Here is a 1,273-nt window from a genome sequence, read left to right on the forward strand (position 1 = left end):
CACAGGAAAGACGCAACACAGGAAAGACGCAACACAGGAAAGACGCAACACAGAGAAGACACAGCACAGGAAAGACGCAACACAGGAAAGACGCACCCCAGGAAAGACGCAACACAGAGAAGACACAGCACAGGAAAGACGCAACACAGGAAAGACGCAACACAGAGAAGACACAGCACAGGAAAGACGCAACACAGGAAAGACGCACCCCAGGAAAGACGAAACACAGAGAAGACACAACACAGGAAAGACGCACCCCAGGAAAAACGCAACACAGAAAAGACACAACACAGGAAAGACGCACCCCAGGAAAGACGCAACACAGGAAAAACGTAACCCATGCAGAAAAGTCGGAACCCAGGAAAGACGCAAACAGGAAAGACTCAAACAGGGAAGACGCAACACAGAAAGACTCAAACAGGAAAGACGCAACACAGAAAGACTCAAACAGGAAAGACGCAACACAGAAATACTCAAACAGGAAAGATGCAACACAGAAAGACTCAAACAGGAAAGACGCAAGCAACACAGAAAAGACACAACACACGAAAATGTAACGTAGGAAATGAACAATACAGGAAGGACATAACACATGCAGGAAAGAATTATTACAGTAAATGGGCAATGCATTATAGACAAACACAGGAAAGATCAATCACAGGAATAGCGTAACACGAGAAATAGGTAACACAGTTACGACAGGAATGACGCAGCATAAAACAAGAAGCGTGTCTAGCAGCTGCCCAGTTAATTAAGTACGCTAAACTGCTATTTTAATTAAAAAAATAGATTTTCATCTAGCGGTTAATTTGCAAAACATTTTTCGCAAACTTCAAGAACGCTGAAAAACCATTTACACAATTAGCCAAAGTAGATTCATTACAATACATAATAAGTCTAATGAATTACTGTTAATAATGTTGTCATAGCCGCGAATATTCTCTCACAACGCCAGGAGGTTATGCGGGGCTCCTCAAGTTATTTCGGAGAAACCTTGCTGGTCTGTCGTAATTATATTAGTTATTGAAGTCGGCTGCCTACGCAATACCCGTATAAACGTCCGTTACCAGAATCATATCAGTTACAGAAATGCAACTGAGTTTGTCTAGCATTTTGGAGATGGCCAATTCGTGGTTAGCAGATGCTTCTTCCGAAAGGTATTGCCCAAAAACTGTATTAAGAAATTTTATTAATGATTTATCACTGAGGCAAACTGAAATGCTAGCGCACCGATTTTCTCTCTCACTCACTCTCTCTCACTCACTCTCTCTCA

At 42.2% G+C, this 1,273-nt stretch overlaps 1 protein-coding gene across 1 annotated transcript in view; it reads left to right on the top strand.

Moving 5' to 3' along the window:
- The window catches only part of LOC106815949 (trichohyalin-like), a 1,933-nt gene extending 1,371 nt beyond the window's left edge, over positions 1-562 (top strand). Inside the window, exon 2 of the mRNA XM_014820489.1 lies at positions 6-562. Coding sequence (XP_014675975.1) covers positions 6-562 — 557 coding nt within the window. The remainder of the gene's footprint in view (positions 1-5) is intronic.
- Positions 563-1,273: the final 711 nt, after the last annotated feature.

This window comes from Priapulus caudatus, unplaced genomic scaffold (genome assembly GCF_000485595.1).
Source record: "Priapulus caudatus unplaced genomic scaffold, Priapulus_caudatus-5.0.1 Scaffold30, whole genome shotgun sequence".
NCBI lineage: Eukaryota > Metazoa > Priapulida > Priapulimorpha > Priapulimorphida > Priapulidae > Priapulus > Priapulus caudatus.